Raw genomic sequence first — 25,038 nt, 5'->3', positions numbered from 1 at the left:
TGCTGCTTGTGTTGAGTTAAACTCAGAAATCAAATCTCACTTGTACCGAACATTATACACTCCTTCCATGTCCTATGATCAATGGTGGATGAGTAGTTGGCTTAAAAATGTCAAAAGTTGATGTATGCTGCAAAGAAAAGGAATTACTAATATCATTAATTTAGTTTTCCAAGTTAATTGCAAGATATTCTATATCATCTTTGAAATACATGCTTTTAAATTACATTGGACCAAAAGCTCAAACCACCAAATTTAATTGATTTACAAAGATACAACCCAATGTGTGATGATTAACCCTTTGCATGAGTTCTTCCTGTGCTTCTCTCCCCCCCCCCCCCCCCCTTGTACTCTGGCCCCTTCCCAGAATCCGATGACAGGCTTATTTGAATAACTGGGGGTCGTAAATGGTCTGTAGCTTGATTATGTTTATCTCTGTTTGCCCCGTAATGGGCAGAAAACCTATCTAAGATGTTTCCTGACCTTCATCAACTGTTAGCTGGGACAAACAACTCTAATTTCAACAAAGTGGGCACACAATAGAGATGGATGTTTGATGAAAGTGTTACACATTTTTGCATTATTTATGACACAGAAACAAATCCAGTTTGACAGAGAGTTTCGAGTAAAGGTGCAGCCAATCAACCAGCTATTGTTCCAAAGCCCACATGGGGTGTTTTCATCATCTGTTCTGCCATTCTCTATTTGCCCTCTGGTTCAAGGTGATTTGAGGGGAAATGTGTGAAAAATATCAGTAACTCTACTTTATATCTTTTTTTTTTTTTTTTTTTTTTTTTTAACAGAACAATGTATAATTAACCCCTGAAACCTTCAGTGAATCTAAAAGCTGATGGTCAAATTTAGGTTTTTAGTAAAATTCCAATAAAATTTCTTCTGGATTAATATAGACATTTGAAGTTATGACGACACTTAAAATGAACAATTCAGAACATAAAAATTAAAAAATAAATAAAAATACATATCCATCTTGGTTTTCGGACTCGTTGAAACACTCTTGAAGCAATTCATGATATATCAACCAGCCACTGAATCTGTTTTTCAAACAGCCACTCATCCTCTCCGAGCACCCAATCAGCGCTGATGGAGTGTTGGATATGGGTTGTTTTAAATTTGTAAGGGTTTGATTGTAGAGTGAGACCTGATTGAGGTGAGGGATGAGATCAGATAACAGGAGTTCATCAATGTAAAATCTATTCTTCATTCATCCTCTGCAGACTTTGAGTGCATGTTTACTTTTCCACATCAAATTTGCAAAGATATCTCTGGTTTAAGAATTTGAGTGGGAAACGTTGAATTACAACTCTACAGTTCAGCTTCTTTCTGTGTGGAGATCTGTGGAAAATTTGGGTGACTATAAAAGCAGGAAGATATTTTATTGTTTTATTTAAAAAAAAATTGTCAAATAGAGCTGCTGTAAATGATCAAAATTAGTACTTCCCAACAGTTCACGTAAACGCACCATTTTTAGCCTGTCATCCACACAAGGCGATGGACTGTTTAGAAGTCTGAACATTTTTATTTTTTTTTGGAACGCAGGTCGCAGAGTGGGCAAATTCTAAAACTCCGGCTCGGCTGTGAGGTGTGGATGGCAAAGACGATCATCTGTGGAAAAACGATGATATTATCACCCTTCTCACCCCCCACGGCGGTCCGCGATGTCACCAAATCACCAAAACAATTGCGGACTGCATGCTCCAGGTGGCGCTGCAGAAACTACTGACACTAGCAGGAGGAGGAACAGGGCCATAGACCTATATAACTTAGAGTCTATGAGCAGGAGTCTACTTCGAAATTTCTATGTGCTTTGTCTTCTGCGTTTTTGGTGTATTTGGCAAGTCACAGTGCCCCTACAGGCCTGGCATATGTACTACAGGCTCTTAAGCCTTGTGTTGAGCCGTGTTCATCGCGACATGTAGACGGAATCTATTTGGAGAACCTCGGGGAGAAAAAAGATCGATTTGGCTCGTGTGGATGTGGTCTCAGAAGAGTTTCACATTTCCACAGCAACGTTTTAAAAACAATGCCCGTTTATACAGAAACGACAGAAACTAGGATAACAATGTGGTTAGCATGTTGGGCCACTAACGGGTGGTGTTGAAACATGAATACAGAAAAAGTGAATTCTCCCTAATCCAAAGTACCTTCATGATACCATTCCAGTTGTCACCAGTTGAAACTTGGAAGAGTGTAAGAAAGGCCATCCCAAAGTTTTCAAAGGTTGCGTGGCGGCTCATGCCCTCACAAGGGTAGTCGGCGTTGCACACTGAAAGTGGAAAAGAGAAGAAATGGTTTAGATCATAGAATCTTTGGATAAAATTTCCAGACAATTGGATGATGTATTTTTGATGAGAGTGTTCCTAAAGTGGAGAAAAAGCTACTCATGAGCAAGATTACCCAGATGATGGATTTTGTTTTCATGTTTATTGTCAAAATTAAAAAGAAAATTATTGCATGGAAACAAATGATTGTATTCATACCCCAAAAAGACTAACAGCAGATTTCAAGTCATAGTCACTTATAAAATTGATGAGCTTTTTTTTGATTAGCGCTGGATGCATCATGATTGAGGCAGTCTTAGTTTTCTTCTAATCTGGTTTCTGATGCATTTGACCATAAACAGACAACGACTAAAAGGGTTCAAGTGAAATAGAGGAGCTCAAGTAGGCAATTCACAAAAGTGTCGGTCAGCCCAAATAGCTCCCCAAAAACCACAATGGTACACCATCATGGTGTTTTATAAATCAGCACGAGTACTTCAAAAGAACATAATTTTAATGGAAGACCTACCTAGCTCCCCAAACAGTTCCACTCCCAAAGCAGCGTAGATGAAGAAAAGCAGCATGAAGAGAAGGCCAAGGTTTCCCACCTGTTGAATTCAAACAACATGTCATTTTGTTTTTCTATCTACTGAGTCTGATAAAGACGATCATATTTTTGTGATAGATTTTGATTTAATGGGTTACCAAGCTGAAAAATTATAACAAGTGTATTGCTGAAATATTTGCTGTGCTCTTTCCAAAGCAGATGCTGGTCTTTAAAAAAGGCGCGTTTTGTTCATATTCTGTACTCATGAAAGTGGTTGTCATACTTAACGACTCAGAACAGAGTATAAATTGGCTGTTCAATTCCGTACATTTTGAAGAACAAGAGTATTTAATTGAGCACCATTTAGGAGTTACATCCATATGTACGTTTTCTTCAAATTATTCCAGATCAGGAGGCCAGATCAAATCAGGATCCTATAGCAGATGACATCTTTTCTTAGCCGTCACACGGTCATAGTTTATTTTACAATATCCACATTTAGTCCTAAACTCTTTTGCCTTTTTCATTAGTAAACATTTTACCTCACCAGAAATGTCTTGTTTACTATGGTTTGCTAAATTGATGGTCAGTCCCTGAATAGGCAACATGAACTTTGTCCATTATGCCCAAATAATGCTGTACATGGTGAAGAAATCAAGTACAACCACTGGAGACATGCAATGTAGTTCACAATATAAAGTAGAGTATGGATGGTGGTCGTGCTGGATTTTCTCATATCGAGATAACTTCAAGAATTAACCCTGTTTTTTCCGTACTACAACGCTCGCTCACTTCTTACCGGGATAAATCACCCTGGCAACTTAGGCTAAATGTCTAACCTGCTCCGGAGCAGGATATAATCTCGATAAGCGGTCAGAGCTCCGCATCCTGACCAATCAGATCTCTTGGAAAATGACCGGCCCATTCTTAAATGATGGTGATTGGTGCGCAGAACTGCAGCGGAGAGGAGATGAGAAATTAATTTAGAGCGACCTTTTTGATATAATAAAATAAATCCTTGTCACTGAGGCTTTGAAGGATGTTCTTGTTCTTGACTTGTTCCAAGTCTGTTTTTCTCCACGAGGGTTGATCTCTAATAAGGTTAATGATCACACCTGACAACTGCAGAAACATGAATTTATGGAACGCAGAACGACTCATGCCGTCGCGGTGATTAATTAATATTCCAACACAAAACACTCACCCAAGAGAAACTCAGCCTCAAACCAACTGGATGGAAAATATAAACTAAATGTAGAGTATTGAAGTTCAGCCCGACACGTTTTGAAAACAATGTTTGACAAATCAGAGTCAAGAAGAGCCAAAGTGACATTTCTGTACATGTCAACCATTGAATACATGACAATGGCAATGGTAAACAATTCTGCATTACAGTCCATGAAATAGACATCAAAAAACAACGTTACAGCAAAACGCTGTTTTTCTGTGTTAATAGTATGTATTGATTTGATATATTAGCAGCATTTACAAAGATCAGATAGCTCTTTAAAAACCAAGAAAGCATCCCACACAAATACATCAGTTCCATGGCCAACATTCAGGATGAAAAGCTTCAGCTTCTCATTGACTATAAAACAGACCTAGGTTACAAATTGCTCCGGTATTTTTGAGAGGCTGCATAAGGCTTTGACAAATTCCATCAAAGTGAGCAAGCATGTTTCAGACCTGCCAAACGCTTAATCGGATCTGAAATAGTTGTAGACAACCAAACTGGAGATAAAACCCAATGTCACGGAATCCCTCTCTTAATCAGGAAGGATAATCAAGGATAATCACTTTATTACACGTTTTGGGAAAAGATTCTGCACACAGTCTTCATAGCAGGTGTGAATCCATCTGTGTAGAGCCTGGGAGGCTTCACAAATGGTGATATGCAATGCAAATGGGTAAAGAACCCCCTGGGGTGCGTGGCGGGCTGCAGCAGCACACCATTAGCTAAGTCACTTCACAGGGACGTCGGCGGAAAGCGATTGAATTTGTGGCTGTGGAATTCTATTAGAAAGGCAAATAAACTCGGAGCCAATAAGGAAAACAGTTAAGATGTATAGGTTTCTATTGGGAGAGAGATGTGTAAGAAGAGGAAGACGGGAATTTATGAGGGAAGAGAAGATGGGAAAACTCAGGGGCCGTCCACACCAGGAAACAGGTTAACCTAAACAAGCTGTTTTTGGCCTATCATCCACATGAGGCGGTGTTTTAGGAGCCCAAAGATGGGGTTTTTTGAACACGGGTCCCAGAGTGGGTAATTTCTAAAACCCCGGCTCAAAGTTGGCAAAGACGATCATCCGTGGAAAAAAGATGAGGTAATCGCCCCCCTCTTCCCCCCAACCGCGGTCCGCAACGTCACCTAATAACCACAACAATCACGGACTACAAGCTCCGGTCGAGCTGCAGAAGCTAGAAGCAGGCGGAGTGGGGCCATAGACCTATAGAACTAGAGTTGTATAAAGTGGTGTATGCTCCAGCTGGTTCTACCCTCAAAATTTACAGTGTAAGAAGAGAGCAATTCTATGTCTACAAAGAGTCTTATTGTGGAGGGGCGGTCCTCTGCCTGGATACTTCCTCTGACCCACTTCCTGTCCTCTCTGAGCCATTCACAGTGGAGGACTCCTGACGCTCAGACACCCTCCTATCTTGAAGGCGGATCCAAACCTCCAGCTTTCCAGCTTTAGGTTGAAGTCACTTCCTGGGTCCATGTTTGCATAACAAAAGCTATTGTCTCTGAATCACTGAGTCCAACATGGTGGCAGAGCACATGGAAGTGAGAATTCAAGTCAGAATAGTTCAGAACAGTCCACATCAATTTTTCTAAGCTCTTGGGCATGTTTTTAATAACCTCGGTTTTCTTTGTTGCCATGCGCTGTGACCTGAATGGGGCTGTTTATTCCCTGGTGGTGGTGCAGTCTTCACGGGCCCACCTCCTCTTACTTTGATTTTGTGTGCGTGAGAGTGTGTGCAGTGGGTCATTTATTTGAGGACTCTCAGCTCCTTCTGGTGGTGTCAACCCAGATAGACGCTTCCCAGTTAGACGCTAGTGTTCTTTTCCCCAGATAGACGCTTCCCAGTTAGACGCTAGTGTTTTTTTCCCCAGATAGACGCTTCCCAGTTAGATGCTAGTGTTTTTTTCCCCAGATAGACACTTCCCAGATAGATACTTCTCATTTAGACACTTCCCATTTAGAGGCCTTTTTATAATAAGTTAATTATTTGTAACATTTCAGTGATCTAGGATGAATAGTAATGTATATTTTTACACATAAAGACACATAGTTCCTCGACCGGGTAAAGTAAAAAAAAGAACAAGCAGGGTCTCAATATCCGACGCATATATATCGCATCAGTCAAAAAATGCGTGAAATGTGAAGAGGAAAAAAAAACACAGTCTCGCTGGACTATGTCGCATTTATTAGGAAATGTAATTCACAATTCAATCCGTCAATCAAGCTACACAATAGCACCCAGAGGTTGAATAGGTGTCCTTCATCGTTAATGAGATGCTCATTATCACACGGAACAACAGGTTGAATACGTCCGGCACTTAACTAAGCGCCGTCTCTTCTTCTGCGAGGTCTACCGTCAGACTCAGCATCAGTCGTAGTTGTTCCGGCCTTCCTGAACCCCTAAGTAGTCCATGCTTTGTCGATCCAATAACTTGCTGGGAAGTTGCACAACACATCCTCCCGGTTGCAGTGAAGCTGTCCATCCAACCATCCATTCATTCCACAGTGACGCAATGTCGTCTTGAAGCTCCGATTCACTGAGATGTCAAGTGGCTGGAGTAGTTTGGTTAATCCTCCAGGGACGATGGCGGGCTTGGACTTACAAGTTTCTATTTTCTCTTTCACCTGTTTTCACCCGCTTCCATACTGTCCATCATAAGCACAATGCAGGGCTTCACGTGTTTTAGGAAACCATCTGGACGCTTAAGGTAGCATTATTTTTAAGGCGGTACAGTGTTGCAGAGCAGCATGCAGATTCCAGATCTTATTTAAAAGAAATTGTTTTAGATCGATCTCGCCTGATATATCATCATCTGCTATATGAATCTCTGTGACCTGAAAAGCCTTAGCTAGTATTTCCTGGGGTGCAATTCCCCAGGCGGCATCGTCGGATCCGACATCTAATAACTTCTTATGTATGAGCTCCTTCTTCTCGCCACATGCACATGCGTTAGTAGCTGGACCATAAGAACAATGTTTTCCTCTTGAGTGTCATGACTCCTAGCCCATATTCTTCTGGGGCTTGGTCGTTTTATAGTTGAGTGTCTCTCGTAATAGCAAACCAACTCGATTGTCCATACGAATGTCTGTGTACCTGCTATTGTTAACATTTATTGTGAATTCTTCTCTGCTGGCATGTGTGTAGTTTCATGACAGAAACAAACAGTGCCAACTCATGGCCTGGCTGGCATGCAAACTAATTTAAATCTTCTTCAGCGTTTCTGCTATTATTGCTGCTTTTCTGAAACAAAAACGTAAAAGCGATGCAAATTCAACTGACTCTTGATTCACATGTTCATACATTCAAAATGGGCTTTTACCCTAATGGAATTCTTAAATGTTTCCCTTCAACTCTTCAAATGTTTATGTTGTTTAACTTTTATTCTGTTAAAAAAAACCAAAAACAGGAGTTACACCTGTTTGGAATTGGTTTGAAACGAACAAAAACAAACAGTTATACACAATGGTATTTGAGACATTCAAAAGGTAGAGCTTGTTAAATTTACAACAACCATTGAACAACAAAAACATAAAGTCGGTATTGAAAAGTATCTCTTGGTGCCTTTTCCTTCAAGTACATAGATATAAAAAATGTAATGTTGTAATCTTTGAATACTACAGAAAGAGGCAATTTTAAGGCCACCATTGCTTCACCTGCACATTTAGAAACATAAACTAGAAAAAAAAGCAATAAATTCAGCTGGCAGCCTCCTTTAAACACCATGAAATGTTACCAACTTCAAATATGAAAAAAAAACAAAAAAAAAAAACTGCACAAGCGTCTGTTCTGTATTTAGACCAATGGATCAGTGATTTGCATCACAGTGCGACATGTGCTACATTTTCGAGCATAATGTGACACATGAGAGGTCATTCCACCCACTTTAAACTGCAGAACAAGAACGAGCCTCTGAGACAAGATGGTGTAAATGTTCACTGGGAAGGAGAAGGAGCTCTGAGACGGTTTTATTCTCCACAAAACAAAAGCGTGAGAGACACCGTGACCGCTATCTGCTACTGTCCACCACAGCGTTATTACAACAACAGTGCTCAGAGCCACTGAAAACACAACTTTTTGAAAACAAGCTCCCGAGGTGGAACTCGTCGAGAATGCCCTGATTCCATGGAAGTGGGAGAAAATGCAACTTTTTGAATCACTGCTACTGTGCATGTGCACCATGGCCGTAGTAAATACTTTTTCTGCACATGCTCAGAATAACAACAGCGGCCTCCATGAGTCATGTCCCCAAGTCCACATTCCCCTGGAACTTGGTAGTTTTATAGTTGACCCCGATTCAACCCCGGGGTCACCCCGAATAGCAATCCAACTCAGTCATCTGTCCGCACGAATGTCCGTGTACTCGCCATGTTCGTAAACGAACATCGCATTCAAAACGTTGCCGTGTAAATGTGACATTATTCTGAAACAAAAACGCAAAAACTGCATTTTTCAGTTGAAACTCTGTTGTGTGAACGGGGCCTCAGTGTCATTTATTGTCTTCCTGTGGCCGTTATTGGATTTCCAAATTAAAATGGGGGTCAATAAACATCATATACATGCCGCAGAAGTTACATTAGGAAATCCTACGTCTGATTCAGGGTGAAGTTTGTTTTCACTCAAAATGTTGTCGTGTAAACTGGACCTAAGTTATTTTGGACAACGCTATGAATCCAACTTTGTTGCTACAGTCTGGGGAAAACCCTTTTCTATGACTGAGCAACGCGTTGTTCAGTCTTTCTAGGCATTTGATGAGTTAACGGTAAAACTCAAACCCATCCACATGTTCAGGTTGAACTGTGCGTGCGTGCGTGCGTGCGTGAGTGAGTGTGAATGTGGCTTTCACTCTCTCTGAAAACCCTATATATTTTTGTTTTTATGCGAGCGAGAACTACTGAGCCTGATCTCATTTCAGGAACAATGATAATGAATTCTATTACATTCTATTATACTCAATGGTAGTGTGATCTCTCTTGACTTTTACAACATGGTTGCTAAGTAACCAGCAGAAAATGTGATCAGAAGTGTTTGATTAACTCTTATCATTCAAATTATGTACATTATGTTCAGAAATCACTGAAGAAGTATGAATGTAATGTCATGACACTCTGGAGGCTGCCATTGTTGTTATTGTCAAGCTGCGCACTCGCAGTGTTTCAGAAAAGTCGGTGGTGAGTGGAGCCGCAAAACATGTTTACCTTTGAAATGAGGCCAACGAGCTTAACAACTCTAGTGTATGTATGGACCTGATTTTATTTTTTTCAAACTTCTTGTTCTTTTTTTTTGTGTTTTTTTCTTTTTTTTTTTGTATTTTTCTTTTTTGAAACCATTTATTTTTTTGACAATTTCTACATTTGAGCCTTTTAACCATTTTGGCTTCTTTTAAGCAGCTGTGTATATATTTAAGCTTTTCTTTCTTTAAGAAATGTTGCTTTTTTTTCAAGCTGTTTCAACATTTTTCACAACTTTATGGCGTTTTAACCAAGAGGTAAGAGTCTTTTTGAAAATGACGGGTGTGTAAATAATCCGAAACCAAGATTAAATGTTCATTCAGGTGCTTGGTGTGTACGTATGTTAGAATACATGTGCTCCTCAGTGAAACTGCTTTGCTACCATGATTGACTGGCTCTTACCAAACATCCTAAATACCCCTTAAATGAAATATGTCCTGCTTTTTTTGAAAAGTAAGAACTACAGTGACTTTCTCTTTAAAGAATAAAAAATGTATTCTTGGGATACAGTTTTAAAAACCCATTTCCTCAGTGGGCATCAATCGGTTTGGGCCTCAGAGTACACAGAGACAGATGGACACACTGTTGGTTTTACTCCCTCAGTGCAATTCAAGGACTGAAACATAGACAAAACCAGCGTCCTTTCAGTTTAAAAGCACCAAATAGAAGGCTCGTTCACTGTGAATTTAAATGGCAGGCAGCAGGATATCTCTGATGGGCTAAACTTCAATTAGGCCCTTTTTCAAGGCAAAGCATACCAGAGACACATTACCTTTGCAACAGAAATATATAGCAATAAATATCGTGTTGGGCATAAACACAGAAAATGAATACATTACAAAACTCAAAGAAAAGAATGAAAAATGGTGCAATACTCTGTTTTACTTCAGTTCAGAAAGTTGGTTTTGTTCTGTAAACCATGGGTACCTTAAATCTCTGTGAAACAGACAGAGGTCTTTATGTACATATCTAGGTGCCACCAACCAGTCATCTCTGTCCTGGCATCAACAAAACAGAGAATGAGAACACTGACACATGCTGACAGTTTGGTAAAACCATGGATCAGGTGAAAACAGATATTGTCAGATCGATCTGGAACATGAGCCGGTATCAGGTTAGTTTTACCCGACTGATGATGTGTTGTTGCAATAGCAACCCTGATTTCACTGTATTTAAATTTACTGTATTTGGTTAAGATGTTAAGGCCTCTTTCTTGGGATAATAACAAATAAGTTCAAATTGGTTTTGTTTTTCCATTTTTCCATTATTGCAGTGTGATGGACATTCCTGTCCCTGTTTGCAGAGAGCGTCTTTTGCTGCACTGGCTTTGTGCAATAAGGAAACTTCACTCTGCCAAAGCTGAATTCCAATTTCTTGCAGGTAGGGTAACATTTGTTCAATTCTCTTGAGAGTTTCTCATAGGAATTCCCAGACTGTAAAGTGACTTTTAAAAATGTCTTGGAATTCCACATAGTCTAAGACCAGATGTAACATTAATAAGCTTGAAGGTGAGGAACGGCTTAAGAGACCGGAGTTTTTTTTCCAGTACCAAGGGAGTGAATTACTTCACCTCGTGTCTTGTTAACAGTGAAAAAGAAGGAAAATTTAAAATCATATATACTTGCAAAGGTGAGTTTTACCTAAATATATGAGGTAATAAGGGAAGTTAGTGTCGCCACGACCCAACTTCCTGAAAGTCACTGTAGTTAAGGAGCGTTTTTCATCATGGTCCTTTATCATTTCACAAATGTTAATTAACTCCTCGGTGCCTTTGTGATAAGCTGAGGAAGGTTGCACGCCCGTGCGAGTGTGGGATGCTGCTTACCTGAGGCAGGGCTTGGACGACCGTGTCAAGGAGGGCTCTCATCCCGGTTGCCATTTTCAACAGCTTCAACACTGACGACAGAAAGGGATAGAAAGACAGTGAGCCTACGCACAAACCACATCATTCTCTCAACGTGTCTGTGATGCTTCTGACATGTGTCTCGGGGTGATAAACTAGCAGCACCTCCCGAGTAGGACAAAGTGAGACAAAGAACAGGAAGACAAAAGACACCACAGGGACAGAAAGGAACATCCGAGGTAGATAAGAGGTTGGCTGGGAAGGAGTGGGAGCGATAACAGACGATCGATAGATAGAATAGGTTTCCTGGCTTCTTCACGAGAGACCATTCACAATTCCCGGCGGTCCAATTTCTTGAGACATTGGCTGATGAGGCGGCCAGTGGAGGAGAGGAAAACTGCAAGTGTATTCTGATGGGGAGCGTCCTCTCGGACATACAACCTCATGGGAGATAAGACTTCTGCACAGATAGTAGATAGCAAGTGGAGTGTGTGTGTGTGTGTGTGTGTGTGTGGGGGGGGGGGGGGGGGGCATAAAGCCGGCACCTCGCTTTGTTCATGTCTGGAGAACGTTGGTATGTTTTGACCCAGTACTCGACAGACTATGTTCTGATATGAAAACTTGGGCTTTCTTTGCTCGCCAGTGAACTAAAAACCTTTTAAAGTAAAGCAGTTTTTGACATCTTTTGGCAAACTTTGCCTTTTGATCAGACATGTCAATGCCTCGTTGAACATCAGCCTTTACTACACTACAGCTTGGATACCTCATTTCAACACTATGTGTTATTACATGTGGAGTAAATGCGGTAAATGGTAGAAGCATATGGAAAACATTTTTTTTTAATTCATTGCTTGAATACAGTTTTACATCATTTATAATTTTCCATTTCATCATGCAGACCTCTTTAGTCAATATAAAGTCATTCACATTTGAAGTTCGAAGTTTCCTCGACCCTGTTTACACAACGATATTTTCAAGTAAAAACAGAGAAAGATTGTTGCATTTTCGGTGTCCGTTTGAATGAATACGTTCAAACACGTTGCTCGGAGTCACTGAAAATGCATCTTTTTGAAAGTTGCTCCCGAAGTCAAACTTTTCGAAAAGCATTCCAACTCTGTTTCCGTGGAAATAGGGTACAGTGCAACTTTTCTGAAACGCTGTATTCAATAGTTCTACTGCACATGCACGAGTGGATGGACAATAACAACAATGGTTGCCTTCAGAGAGTCATGACTCCCAGTTCATCTTCTTCTGGGACTTGGTAGCTTGTAATAGCAACCCAACTTGGTCATCTCTCACTACAAATATCAGTATACTTGCCATTGTTAACGTTTATAGTTTATTGTCTTCTGTGCGCATTTGTGTGTGGTTTGATTGCGAAAACAAACGACAGCACCCACTAGTGGCTAAACACGTTTTCAGCGTTCCTGCCAGTTCTGTTTTTCAAAACCTTGCTGGGTGAACGTGAAATGTTTCTGAAAGAAAAACACAAAATTTCAGTTTTTCACCTAAAACACTTTGTAAATGGGGCCTAAGTTTAATTTCGTCACCCAAATCTCCGTTAAACATTACCGCCAAACATGGATTTCTTAATTCTTAGCTGGAGGTGCTACCAAAGTATATTTATTGAAGGCTATAAAGAGCATTTGTAGCGACTACAGCACTTTAACCAGAGAAACTTTTAAAACCTTTACTTTTGGATTTCTTCTCCAAAGTACGACTGAGCACTAGATTTAGTCATCAACTGTAAATCACTGAAAATGGAATGCTTAACAGGTTGCAAGCTAGAAAGAACACAGAAACTATTAGTTGAATTGGATTTAAGTTGACCGTGATTCGTCACGTTTAAGACACTATTCCCGCTGAAGGCTCCATAAACGTTAGACAGACTCAAAACATTAGTTGTAGAAAGTGGTAGTATACTATGGTTCACATTTCGATGGATAACGTCATTAGATATCCCTTTTACCAATGTCTTTTATACTCAGTCATGGGCATTGTAGTGTTGAATCAATATCTGGCTGGACAAAAGAAAAAATCTGGTCAACAATCCCTTCAGTTTTGCTCTCAAATACACAAGATGATTTTAGAAATAATGGGAATAATTGCTGCTTTAAGAATATTACACCCAGAAAATCTGAATTCCTTTATATATTCAAGTCACACAGAGAGCACATAGATTATTGTGAAACATTTCAATAGTCCTTCCTGAGGTCACACAAGCTAGTTAACATTCATACAGACAGGTAAAAATGTTAGCACCAGTAGCCCTCTCGCTCATTATCAAATACCCCCGCTTGCTGCCTAATTACCACTGGCTGCTGCTTCATTTGAATATTACCCATGGGTCCACTCAGCAGTCCCTGAACAGTATTATGGAGTTCAGAGGGCGGCGGTAAGAGTGCCAGGATTAAAGGAGATTGATGTAATTAGCCTTTATCCTCCTCAGTGTGAAGTTAAGAGGAATTGGTGCAGCCCAAAGTGCTAGTCCTTTAATTTCCTCTCGATAGCGAGAACACAGGTATGAAATGGGACACATTTCCAAAAATGAGAGCAAGAGAAGCAAATCAACTTTAGCCTCCCTCAGGACAGATTAAGTACAAAAGACCAGAAACTTCCTGATGTTGCTTTTTGTGTTTCTTGCTTTCAAAACAACTGGAAATTGAGATTTGCCATTGAGTTGAACATTTAAAAAAAAAAAAAGTCTCTTCAAAAACATGACTCAAATAAAGATACCACAACCTTTGAAATAGCTGCATACAATGTGACTTGTGTAAACTACATAGTCAGTAAACAAAACATTTCTTTCGCAAACATTTTCTCGTGCTTCTGAAGGAAAAGATCCTGGTTCACCTTTTGTTCATTGCGTTGTTTTTGTGATTCTGTCTCGAGAGTCAGGCTCTTCGACTTCCTCTCCTCATGTCTGATTGCTCTTCCCTGCGCCGCCGCCGATTGTGTGAGTGTCTGCACCTGGTGACTGTGTATTTGTATTGTATATATAGGGGTTGAGTTCTGTTTCCTGTTGTTGATTCTTCTGTGTTTCTGTGTTCCCGTGTTTGGACTTTCCAGCATCTCTACGTGATTCTCCTGTGTTCTCGTGGACTTTGTTTTTGGGTTATTTAAATTTTGGGAATTTTTGCTTATCATGCTTGGGAACAAAAATGGGCTACTGTTCCACCTACAGCGGTGTCGGTCATCTTGAGTCCTTCACTGAAAAGTGGCAGTCCAGTCAGGACTAAATTAGAACTTGTGCAAGTAGCTGTGTCTTGAACTTTCGGATATCGCAATCACAGTTCAATAAAACTCTGAAAACCAAGATAAACAATACAAGATTTTCCTGGGGACTCAGTGGCTTTTGGAATGGTTTGCAGTTCAGGGCTTGCGTAAAGTGAAACCCACTCGTCCTCACTTGTGGTTCTCTAGTTGGAAGGACCTGGCGGTTTAAGCCCTGTTTACACAATGTTTTCTACTGAAAACACCAACCTTTCATTGCGTTTTGGACGTCTGTTTACATGACAACGGTGCTTAGAGCCTCTGGAAGTGTATACCCTAATAACCCTAATATACACTGCCTTCATCTTTGAGGAAACAGGAGAAAATGCAACTTTTTAGAAACACTGCTACTTGGCATGCACACCACGGCCACGGTAAACACTTTTTCTGCACATGCGTGAATAGATGGACAATAACAGCAATGTTTGCCTCCAGAGTGTCATGACTTCTAGTTCATATTCTCCTGGGAATTGGTAGTTTTATCAGTGACAGTCACCGTTATAACAATCTAACTTGATCATCTGTCCATACGAACGTTGAAGTACTCGCCATTGTTAATGTTTGTAGCGAATCGTTCTCTCTATGTGTGGTTTCATTACAAAAACAACCAACAGCACCCACCAGTGGCCTGGTATGCTAACTACAATGTTTAAGTTTTTTTGCCCCTTTTTTTTTTTTCTTCAGGTTTTCTGGTATGGATCAATAAAATAGTGCCATATTAAGCTTTAAATTTAAACTTTAAAGCTTTTTCTTTGTCAAGGTGTCTAGTATGTGCGATGAAAATATCTATTTTTAACAAAACCCAACAATTTCCCACAAAAAACATAAGGCCACTTTTAATGAAACCTGGTGCAAAATACTGTGAAACGCCAAGACTCCTTCTCCCGTAATGGTTGCATTATGCATGTTTTTACAATCTCACCCAGACACCATGGCTTTGAGGTTAGTTTGATAGCGTGGCAAAATCACTGATATCTCAATGTTTTATTAGAAATTTTAACAATTTACTTGATGGTTTGGCCAGATTGGAGCATCTTGCTGGTTGGTTTTGCCCCATAGACCTTATGTTTAACACCCCTGATCTATAGTATTATTATATAATGCCACGTTTTAAGTTACGCAAAGACACATATATGGTGGCAAGCACAAATAAAAGAAGGAATTATATGATGAGGAGAAGAAACTCTAAGTATTGGAAAGCAATGATGAACAAATGAAGTTTGAGTGATTTCTTGAATGTGGATATCATACATAACATGTGAAAGCTGAGTAATTCCATTGATCGTGAATGGTACTTTTATTGAGATCTCTGTAAAGGCTGCAGAAATCTTTGCTGTTGTTACAGTTTCAATTGTAGCCTTTAGTATATCAGCAAGTAAAACAAATGCCAGTACCTCGTGCTATCCTGAGCACCCTCATGATCCTGATGATGGTGGGGTTGATAGGTAGGGAGGCGTTGATCTCAATCTCTTCCAGGGTGATGCCCATCACGGAAAGCAGCACAATAGCCAAATCCAGCTGGTTCCATCTGCACAAGCAAACACAAACATTGACCTTTTAAGAGTTCCCAAATATGAAGAACTTGGCCAAAGGGAAAGGAAGACTATAAACAGTACAATGACTGGGAGTGTGGCTCGAGACTTCTCAAAAGCACGCATATGGGTCGGTGTTATGTAAATCTTAGAATGAATGAGCATCTGCAGAATCTCATTTTCCTCCAACTGAGCAGTAGCTTAGATAACAGGTCTCTATTAGCTGGAGGCCAGTTGCTCTCATGAATATTTATAATGATACTGGAGTAGGAGTTTCACCCTGAATCAGACACAAGAAACCCTATAATGTAACGTCACGAAAATGTATATGATGTTGGTTGACCCCATCTTAGGCCCTGTTTACACGACAACGTTTCACGTGACAGCACCTAATCCGCAAAAAAAAAGGAGTGTGTTTACACTGCAGCAGCGGACACAGAGACAACAATGTAGTTAGTACGCCGGGCCACTGGAGGGCGCTGCTGCTTGATTTTGTGATGAAACTACACAGACGTGCGTGCAGAGAACAATACACTATAAATGGGAAGAAAATGGAGAGTACCCGACATCCGCATGGACTTATGACACATCGGATGCTATCAGGGGTGAGTCTCAACTATTAAACTACTGATCTGGACGATAAAACTAGAATATAGACCTCGAGTCTTAGCACCATGCGGCCGCCATGTTTGTTTACAACTGAATGAGCAGGAGGGAGGGGGAGAGATGCGCATGCACAGTAACAGGCCATGTAGCCTCCGGCAGTCTCCGCAGGAGGGAATAGCGGCCGTGAAAAAATCTTTCCACCTTGGGAGCCGGATTAAAAACTTTGCGGATACAGTGTAACCGCAAACTGGTGCCGTGTAAACGGACCCCCTAAAAGTGAGGAAAGTTTTGCGGATACACTGGAATTTGTTGTCGTGTAAACGGGGCCTTAATATGGATATCCAGATTAGCATAGTGTCTTCCACAGGAAGAGAATGACACTGAGGATTCTGGTCAGCTCAGCTTCTTGACATGTGAGAAAGTTTGCAATGTTTTGACACTTTTTGGACAGCAGAGTGAGCATTTAATGTCTACTGACAGCCAAAATCAGATGGAAGCTCGTCATGTAGGCCTCATTTACACAACATTTTCAAGTGAAAACGTGAAATGTTCGTTGTGCTTTTGGCTTTTATTTATACAGCAACAGTGGTCGTAACCGCTGTAAATGGAGAAAACATGACTTTTTCTAGTTGAGAGACACCTGAAATAATCCAACTTCGTCTGTCCATATGAATGTCTGTGTACTGCCATTGTTAAATGCAGTGACATTTTGACAAACCATGGCACACAAAACCCTCTTCACACCTGGTTGCCAACTAACAAATATTAAACTAAACTAGGTCAACTACACGACCAAAGCAACAAAAAGAGAACACTACACACTCATTACCAACACTAACAAGCCTAATATAACCCCAAATAAAGACACCAACCCAAACACCATTAAAGAAACTTAAACAATCATTCAATAGCCGTCTCCAGACTCTCCCAACAAGACATAGCTCATGACATGGCAGTGGATCCGTTGTTTATGTTGGAAACATGGAAAAACAGAGAAAATGACAACTCAGACGGTAGAGCTGTCCGCGGTGCTGAAACCACAGTTGCGGAGCATCTGCACCAGAAATTGAAAATGAAAATAAGAACAGTTTTCTGACCTTTCCTTTGCTGAAGGTCTGGTAGCTCAGGTGTTGGTCTCCCATCATTTATAAACTGTTGTTTTTCCTCAAAAGAAAGTTGTGAAAATGTCTTTATCGTCTCTAGCGCTGTCATCCTGCCTGTTAACCCGCCGACTAGCTAGAGAGCGTAGCAGCGCTGTATCAATTCACTAATGCACTGTTAACATATGTACAGCATTTAGCATAGCACGGTTATGTCCAAAGGAAGCGTAGCGATCAGCCTTTTTACCTAAATGAGTTTCATATTAGGGAACTGACTGCGCATGCGCAAACACATCCATACACTGGATATGACTGGCAAAGGCAGAGCAGCAGTGTACCTTTGGGAGGGGGTGTGGCCTTCACAATAAGACTCTGATGAGCCTCTCTGTCATACCAGGAAGTAGCAGTGTTTAGTCATTTGGGCTATGAAAAGCACAGAATCCTGACACTTTCAAACTTATAGGTACTGTAAGCTACTAGAAATTGAAAATAAATTCTAATTATATTATAATGAAAACTAATAATCAAAATGAATATTCCATTCATTTTATTGATCGTTATCAGAGTTTCTTCCATATAAACAGACATAGTTTTCAAAACACTGCTGTGTAAATGCAAAACATTTGACAGAGTTTGATCCAACTGTTGCTTGTTTCTAGCTTTGTGCATTAATTTAGCTGTTTCAAATCCTTCCAGATCTGGGAGTTTTAGGAGGCCGGAATGAATGAGTAAGGCATTTGTGTGGTCCTGGAAGCATGTCTGATGGTCCTGGAAACCTTGGGATCCAGTCCGATGGCTCTAGTCTGGAGTGTGCACACCTGTCGGACTGAGGATTTGTAGGTGTTGCCCCACACTTCCACACAGTAATTCAAATGTGGCAGTATTTGTGAAGAGTTTAGAATATAGTAGTGCTTGTTGTTTCAAAATTATTTAGCCTTTCTGACTGAAATATGTTTGGATAATTTAGTTTGTACATGTTTTAACATGTTTAATAGGAGGTTTCCAACATATGTTTTTGTCAATTATCACCCTTCGAAATTTAATTTCTTTAACCCTCTCTACTTTTACACCTTCTATCATAACTTTGACATCCACCATACATTTTGTTTCATCCAAATTTAGTGGAAGTTTATTCATGTGAAACCACTTTTTTAATTTGTTTAATTCTGATGTGATTTCATTACTGAGCTGTACTAAGTTCTCTCCAGTACAAAAGATACGCGTGTCATCAGCAAGCTAAAGAAAATGAAGTATTCCAGAGATTTTACAGAAGTTATTTATATAAAGAATAAATAGTTTTGGTCCAAATTCTGAGCCCCGGAGCCATATGTCCAGTTCAAAGCTGTCAAATTTTGATGATTTCACCCAAAAAAAAAAACTTGTCATGTCATAGTCTCAGTAAATCGATTCATTGTTTTGACTTGATTGACTAGTTTTCTGACCCACCGTAAAGAAAAAAAGTATTTATATTAGTATGAACAAAATTATTTGGAAAAACCCTCTACATGAAGGAATTATATATGGTCACAAATGTCTCTGAATTAAATTTATTATTATTATTGTTTTTATCTTCTATCCGTAAATGTAAAAATATATTGGATAAAAATACCAATTTTATATACTTCTGGTGAACCTTTTGAATTTTTAACTTGATTCACTGTAAACTCTCCACCTGGGGTGTGTTCTTTTACAGTGTCTTGACCTAGATATTATCACCGAACAACAAGAACTGGCACACACGCTTGCCTCATACGGTGTGAAAACACAAACAGAACAGGGCTGCTTAAGAACGTACGATATTCTAACAATAAAAAAACAAAAACTGAAGCATGCAAAGACAACTAAACAGAGAGGAAAGAATCAAGAGAGAGAGACACGCTAAATGGAAAAAAAAAACGGATCAAAAGGATACCATGAAGAGGAACAATGGATGGCTTTGCAAGAAAAAGACAAAGGGCAAGGGACAGACAGAAATACAGCCATTAAAATATTAAAATAGGCCGCATGAAGTCATTTGGAAAAAGGGGGCTTCAGATGGAAGCGGGGCAGAAAATAATCCAACAGCAATTTCCTCCAGCGAAGCCACAACTCTCAAAATGGATCGGAAGCTGCTATGATAAAACTGCACAAGAGGGTCCAATAATATTCACCGGCACAATCACAGCTGCTCCACACGCTCGTGTACGACGCATGAGAAACGTCTCTCCTACTGGATGGCCGAGGTGTTGGGGGTAGAGATTGAAACTGAATAAAATTGAACAGGGTTTCTGTACCTGCACAGCCTCAATGCGAGCCATTTAATCAAACACAAAAATGTGATATTTCAACCTCGTTGTTCGAGTCGGGGAGGTTTGCATCGACGCTACAGAAATGATTTACTCGGATACTCAACTCATATCTATTTGAATTAACAGCTTTAACAGCTCGAACAGTTTCATAAGCTTTGCACAATGATAACGGATTGAAAATTAAACTAGAGCAAAAAAAAACACTTTTTGCATTTTCTTACAGAATCACAAAGGAAACAATTAAAGGCTGTATGGCTATTGTGCGTCTATTTAATGTTGGCCTTTTAAAAAAAAAAATAAATCCTTTTCAAGGCAAAAGCAAAACCTTTTTAAAACAAAACCCAAAAACGATGTGTTTTCACTGGAAAGGTTTTATAAACAGGCCTTATTTCATTACCAGCTTTCGTAACATTAGTCCGACAAACACCGACAAGCATTATTTGAAGCATGCGATCCTTGAATTGAAACAGCTCTGGCTCATTCAGCTACTAGGACTCTACTGTAGCCATTCATAAGAAAGCATCAGAGCAGGCAAAGCCGGAAGGCAATTACTTTACCTCTTCAGGACAAAAGCAGTCAGTTAAAATACTGACTTATTCCTAGTCTCTTTGGGTTTTCACTCGATCTACACCTGTCCTCATTTATTAACATGACGGCAGATTGGCCGATGTATCGTGACACTTTTTAAGATTGCAATCACGTACTTGTAGCACATAAGTCACAAACAAAGCTTTTAAATGGTCTCGTTTCAATAACTGAATCAATGAGCCCCAACTACATTCAAGATATTTACATTTCTCATTAAGAAACTAAGGATGCAAACAGCCACCCACACTACCTTATTTTATAACCTAACGGCAGACAGTGCAAATGATAATAACGATTTCTAAATGAAAGGGTTGAAGTTAAAGTTACTTTTATTTGAAACTGGTTGAATGCCCATAGTCGGCTTTATAAGGCAGGAGGGATTCAACTCATGGCCTTGAAGCATTGTTTTATTTTGCTCTGTCTAATGCGAGCCCTTGCAGCCATGCAGAAGATTAGATTGTAATGCTGATTTATCACAAGAAGCTTGCAGCGAGCACAAGAAGCGCGTCACCGCTAGAGGACACACGTAACTGTTGCACGAAGTCAGGCCAAGAGATCCTACTGATGTTTAATGTTTTCATTTATTCATAATGTAAAGTGGCTTCTGTGAATACTTTTTAAATATTTGACATTCAGTGTGGAAAAGAGGCATACAAAGTTCTGTTTTCACTGAGGGGAAACTACGGCCCCTCCAAAACGCAGGCTTACTCAATGGAGGTGAAATGTTCTTGTATTTCCTTGCTATCCTGCATTTCTGACATTTTCATTAACTAGTAGCAACAGTGTTCTTTAATTAGCCTTATTTTTATTTCAATTTTTTTTTGAGAACCTGCCTCAGAGCCGTCAGCACATTGTCTGAAAATATTTGTTCGAGGTCCATATAAAGTTTGTGGACGCTCACATTGCTCGGTAACTTCAAAGAAACTCCAAAAGCCAGATGACCTCGGAACTATCTTGTGCAAGCTCCACCACTGACTCAAAAGTACAATACAGTCAATGTGTCATGTGTGCTGTATTCGGTTTTCCAGCCAATTAAAAGTGAAACTTGGGCCACAGTTGGTCTGCTGGCTTCATGGCAAGGTTTTATCTTTCAAATTTTTACCTGCAATCAACAAAAGTTAGACTATTTGGAAACCGTATAAAGCCAAGCCATGTGCAAACTTTCCCGTTAACGGACAAAATACCAGACCAATCTGGCCTGGCAGCTAAAAACTAGATATGGAATTGACGCCAATGCTAATGCTAACATTAACAGTAGCATGGCAAATGTTTGCACGGCAGCTTTGACAAACTTTTTTCCATAGAAACATTGTTTATAAGACACTATAAATAGGATTGACCATTTAAATCTACAATGGTACAACAGATCAACACTTTAGCAAGAAATGTGGCACATTCTGGTAAGCAAGTCTATTTCTATTCATTTTTGAAATTCATTTTTTTTGTGTGTTTGTTGTGTTTTATTGGAATGTGGTTGTGTTTCTTCTTCACCTTCTAATCTTGAGCCATCTGATTCCAGTAGCAAGACAAGGTCATAATAAGACAGACAGAAATGAATGAGATGGAAAACTAAGATGTTTTATGTGCCTCATCTTTGCAAGGAATTGCTGAAACAACGTCTCTGTTGGATCATGATGGTTTCTTTGGCAGAGCCCAGCAGACCTGACCTTTTTAGACAAAGCAGACAAGCTGTAGCTCAACAAGTGTTGTAATCCCATCAAGGTTAAGGTCAAGGTTACTTTATAGGTAACCGCAGGTAGACTTGTTTTACAGGTTCTTTATTTTTTATTGTATATTGTTTAATGTTTATCAGGATCCCTATTAGCTGCCACAGAGTGGTTGCTAGTCTTCCTGGGGTCCAATTATAAAAATAAAAGACAGTTTTTTATGCATCTCTCGAACATTAGTATGAAATTCTGTATGAAATTCTGAGCGATCTGAAGTTTCTTTAGCTGCGTCTGTGTAGCGTTGGACCACACTATTGGACAGTAATGAAGGTGAGACAATACCATGCTTTGAACAACAGTTTGAAGAACAGGGGTTGGACAGTAAGCAGAACATTTCTTAGCCATAGCAATACCTCTGCGAATCATGTCAACAGTAGGACTGATCCTATCTGACCAGGACATTGACTGGTCCAGTCTCACACCTAGCAGCTTGACTTTAGAGACCCTCTCCACTCCTGCCCCCTCTAGTCAAAGATGAAGAGCGTTGGTACCTGGTTGAACATGTTATTGAATACAATGCTTTTAGTTTTGGATGTGTTTAGCACTAGTTTATTAAGTTTCATCGACTTCACTGCCAGGTCTAATTCCTCCTGTAGAGTGCTGCTCAATTCAGATATTGTTGCTAAAGAAGAATACAGAGTAACGTCATCAGCATAGATTACAATATTGGCCTTCATCACTGAGAGTGGAAAATCATTTATGAATATAGAAAATAAAAGTGGACCCATACAGCTCCCTTGAGGCAGACCACATGATGTCATTTTAGTATTTGACAAACGCCATTAAAAAACACTTGAGATTACTTGGCACATCATAACAAATAAAGACACACAATGAATCAAACAAGCAGATAATAATTGGTCGAGTGAGACAAGACAGATGAGACAAGTGCTCAATGTTCCGCTATTCACCAATATATAATTAAGATAAGATCAAAAAGAGATGAAGAGAAAAACACAATAAAACCTTACAGAGATAAAAAGCAGTCACTAACATAAACCAGGATAAGAACATTCGATGAAGAGTTACGAAAATAAATAAAGCAAAAAATGGATCAACAGAATAAATGCAATAAAGTGAAATGTCACTGGGTCTTATTCAGTTCAGTGATGGCGACAGGAGCAAAGCTTCGTCCTGTACCGTGGGACCAGGAACCTTCGTCCAGAAGGGAGGAGCTCAAATTCGCCTCCTAAAGGATGTGAGTCACTAGTAATGATTGATGAAGCCATCCTCTGTACCTGCTGAGTGAACAGGGAGGCTGGAAAAGACTGTGACTCCCCAATAAGTCGACTGGACCATTTTACTTTTTGGTTCAGTGAGTTTCTCTCTTTTAAAGAGTTCTGACCGAACCAGGCCACCAAGCAAAAAGATAAAACTGACTCGATAAAAGACCGATAAAACACTCAGGATTGTTTGGTCAATGTGGAAAAAAGTAAGTTTCCTCAGACAACGGAGACGTTGATGGCTCTTTTTACAGATCGACTTGCAATTCTCCTCGAAATTCAGTTTTTCATCAATAATGGTCCCCAGGTATTTATATGATTGCACTAGCTCTATTTTCTGGCCTTTAATCAAAGTGACTCTGTGCCTGTCTTGTTGCTTTCTAAAATCAATGACCATATCTTTTGTTTTTGATATGTTCAATTGAAGGTGGGACTCTTCACACCACTGGACAAACTCATTAATGACTGGGCCGTGACTGGTCTCACCCTCCTTGAGAAGGCTGATAATAACAGAGTCATTGCGTACTGATGATAGTTCTGTTGTCATGTCTGCTCCCACACATGTGTAAAGGATAAATAAAAGGGGCAACAGCACACACCCTTGTGGAGAACCCGTGGAGGAGAACACTCGGTCAGACAGAACCCCATTTATTCTCACTCTTTCGACCTTTTAGTTAAAAAGTCTAAAATCCGACGGTCTCACGATCAGCTACTTTCACCTGGATACCCACTAAGAACGGTCACCAAGGTGTGTCCACTGTTGCATAAAAACAGATAGAAGAATCCCAGGTGGGGACCACAGGCTGCTAGAGGGAGCATTACAAACCCCATCTAGATGAGAAGCATCATCAGTTCTCTATCACTGTATCTGGGAGTCATTTTATCGAATGGACTTAGCGACGACTTGAAACTGTGTAAATCCCTGTTGTGCTTCTATATATATAATAATTAATGGTTACAGTGAAAAAGGACTTCTGTTACATTTTGTTTTGCTCTTTTGCATTACTTCTATTATGTTCTATTTGTCAGATTTTTTTTATCTTTCGTATTACTTCTGTTCTGTTGAGTTTTTTCAGTTTTTAATCTTGTATCACCAGTGTCCTGGGTAACTTTATGGGTTTTAAAGAGATAGGCAAAGAAAAAAAGCCTTGGCTTCTGCCTAGACCCATCCTGCTGCAGATATTGTAAAAAAGAAAACAAAACAAACATGTGCATAAACTTCAAAGCACTATAAACTGAATGCAGAAAATTCAACTTTAAAACGTCAAACTTTAACCGAAATAAACCATTCATTTATTCATTCATTCATTCATTCATATAAATGTTCTCTACCTGTCTTTGAAGAAGCGCCGAAATCCAAAGGCCACTAGCTTCAGAGAGGCCTCGATCACAAACGTGGAGGTGAAGAAATAGTTGCAGTACTTCAGTGCTGTCTCCAAAGACTGAGAGGAACAGGAGTTAGAGGAAAAATAAACCCAGAAGTGAGCAGGGACAGACAGCAGCATATTATAGTTTTGAGTACTCTGATAGTTTAAGGTGGATAACAGAAAGCACAATAAGAAGAA

General features: G+C 39.8%; 1 protein-coding gene across 1 annotated transcript in view; it reads right to left on the bottom strand.

The window, feature by feature from the left end:
* Window positions 1-25,038, bottom strand: part of LOC308110400 (voltage-dependent T-type calcium channel subunit alpha-1I-like) — a gene marked incomplete at its 3' end in the record, with an annotated part of 220,532 nt that overhangs the window by 29,582 nt on the left and 165,912 nt on the right. Inside the window, exons 27-31 of the mRNA XM_080464661.1 lie at window positions 24,806-24,915; window positions 15,804-15,937; window positions 11,119-11,189; window positions 2,806-2,884; window positions 2,160-2,281 (exon numbers count right to left, since the gene is read on the bottom strand). Coding sequence (XP_080320787.1) covers window positions 2,160-2,281; window positions 2,806-2,884; window positions 11,119-11,189; window positions 15,804-15,937; window positions 24,806-24,915 — 516 coding nt within the window. The remainder of the gene's footprint in view (window positions 1-2,159; window positions 2,282-2,805; window positions 2,885-11,118; window positions 11,190-15,803; window positions 15,938-24,805; window positions 24,916-25,038) is intronic.

Source organism: Lipophrys pholis (assembly GCF_963383615.2).
Source record: "Lipophrys pholis genome assembly, chromosome: 5".
Taxonomy (NCBI): domain Eukaryota; kingdom Metazoa; phylum Chordata; class Actinopteri; order Blenniiformes; family Blenniidae; genus Lipophrys; species Lipophrys pholis.
This window is presented reverse-complemented; position numbering and strand designations above follow the sequence as displayed.